This window comes from Nicotiana sylvestris, chromosome 6, assembly GCF_000393655.2.
Source record: "Nicotiana sylvestris chromosome 6, ASM39365v2, whole genome shotgun sequence".
NCBI lineage: Eukaryota > Viridiplantae > Streptophyta > Magnoliopsida > Solanales > Solanaceae > Nicotiana > Nicotiana sylvestris.
The window spans coordinates 4,887,595-4,889,736 of NC_091062.1; the positions used below are offsets into that span (position 1 = coordinate 4,887,595).

General features: G+C 35.4%; 1 protein-coding gene across 1 annotated transcript; it reads left to right on the forward strand.

Annotated features, from left to right (window-relative positions):
* The first annotated feature begins 1,129 nt into the window (after positions 1-1,129).
* LOC138870204 (secreted RxLR effector protein 161-like) lies at positions 1,130-1,819 on the forward strand. The gene has a single exon (XM_070147996.1). The coding sequence runs from the start codon at positions 1,130-1,132 to the stop codon at positions 1,817-1,819; it is 690 nt and encodes a 229-aa protein (XP_070004097.1).
* The last annotated feature ends 323 nt before the right edge of the window (positions 1,820-2,142 follow it).

A 2,142-nucleotide genomic window follows, 5' to 3' on the forward strand; every position in this document is an offset into this window, starting at 1 on the left:
TACCCAGAAATGTGCCTACTTCCACACAAATACCAAATATTGTTCCAGTTGTTGAAGAACTCTTTGACAACACAGAGCAACATTTGGATGAAATACTTCATGAGAAACTAACTCACAAATATCTGACACAAATGAACCACAAGAAATGCCATTAAGAAAATCTTAAAGAGTTAGAAAATCGGCTATTTTGGATGATTACGTGGTTTATTTGCAAGAGTCGGATTTTGACATTGGTCTTAATAAGGATCCGGTTTCATTTTCACAAGCCATAGAAAGTAATGAGTCTGACAAATGGATTGATGCCATGAAGGAAGAGTTAAAATCCATGGAATACAATAAAGTCTGGGATCTTGTTGAATTGCCAAAAAGTTCTAAAAGAATCGGGTGTAGATGAGTCTTTAAGACCAAACACGATTCAAATGGCAATATTGAGAGATACAAATCCAGACTTGTTGCCAAGGGTTATACTCAGAAAGGAGGCATTGATTATAAAGAGACCTTTTCGCCGGTCTCAAAGAAAGACTCGTTAAGAATTATTATGTCTTTGGTGGCTCATTGTGATTTAGAGTTACACCAAATGGATGTGAAAACTGCCTTTCTTAATGGAGACCTCGAGGAAGAAATTTATATGGACCAACCAGAGGGTTTCGAAACTAAAGGAAAAGGTCAAATGGTGTGTAAACTGAAGAAGTCAATATATGGACTTAAACAAGCCTTACGACAATGGTATATAAAGTTTAATGATACCATAACATCTTTTAGATTTGTGAAAAATACCGTTGATCGGTGTATATACCAAAAGATCAGTGGGAGCAAGTTTATATTTTTAGTCCTATATGTTGATGATATTCTACTTGCTGCTAATGATTTAGGCATATTACGTGAGACTAAAGATTTTCTCTCTAAGAATTTTGAAATGAAAGATATGGGTGAGGTATCCTATGTGATAGGAATAGAAATATTCCGTGATAGATCACAAGGATTATTGGGATTGTCTCAGAAAGGCTATATCGAAAGAGTTTTAGAGAGATTTAACATGAATAATTGTTCAGCAGGAATTGTTCCAATTCAAAAAGGGGACAAATTTAGTCTCATGCAATGCCTTAAGAATGATGTAGAATGAAAGGAAATGGAATCAATTCCTTACTCTTCAATTGTTGGTAGTCTGATGTATGCTCAGACTTGCACAAGACCGGATATTAGTTTTGCGGTCGGAATGCTAGGAAGATATCAGAGTAACCCAGGAATTGATCATTGGAAAGCTGCAAAGAAAGTTTTGAGGTACCTGAAAGGAACGAAGGATTACATGCTCATGTATAGGAGATCCAAGCATTTGGAAGTTGTTGGATATTCAGATTCAGATTTCGCTGGATGTATTGACACTAGAAAATCCACGTTTGGTTATTTGTTCCAATTAGCTGAAGGAGCAATTTCGTGGAAGAGTGCCAAACAGTCTGTTATTGCTACATCCACGATGGAAGCAGAATTTGTGGCATGTTTTGAAGCCACAATTCATGCATTATGGTTGCGAAACTTTATTTCAGGACTTGGGGTTGTCGACACCATTACCAAGCCGCTGAAAATTTACTGTGATAATTCTGCAACAGTATTCTTCTCCAAGAACGATAAGTACTCCAAAGGTGCCAAACATATGGAATTGAAGTACTTTACCGTCAAGGAAGAAGTTCAGAAACAAAGAGTGTCACTTGAGCATATTAGAACTGATCTCATGATTGCAGATCCGTTAACGAAAGATTTACAGCCAAAGATATTTAAAGAACATGTACATAGAATGGGTCTTGGCTGTACTTATGATTGATGTATTTCTGATGTTTTGACACTCTGAGCTCATTTATATGTTTCTGATATACATTAATAATTTTCTGTTTCTCATAATGGTGTACACATTATTGTTTTGAGATATTACAGGATAAGTCTCAAGGAGACATTATTGTGGACCATAATATTTTATAGCTTATGAACCTGATATGATAAATTACTAATGTTGTAGTATATGGAAGGGAGTATGTAGACAAATTATGTATAACCGCCATAACTCATATTTACTAGTTTATCGTATTGTGGTATTTATGATGGACATTATAGAAGAGATTTGTTTATGCGCAACTAATGTTCCTATAT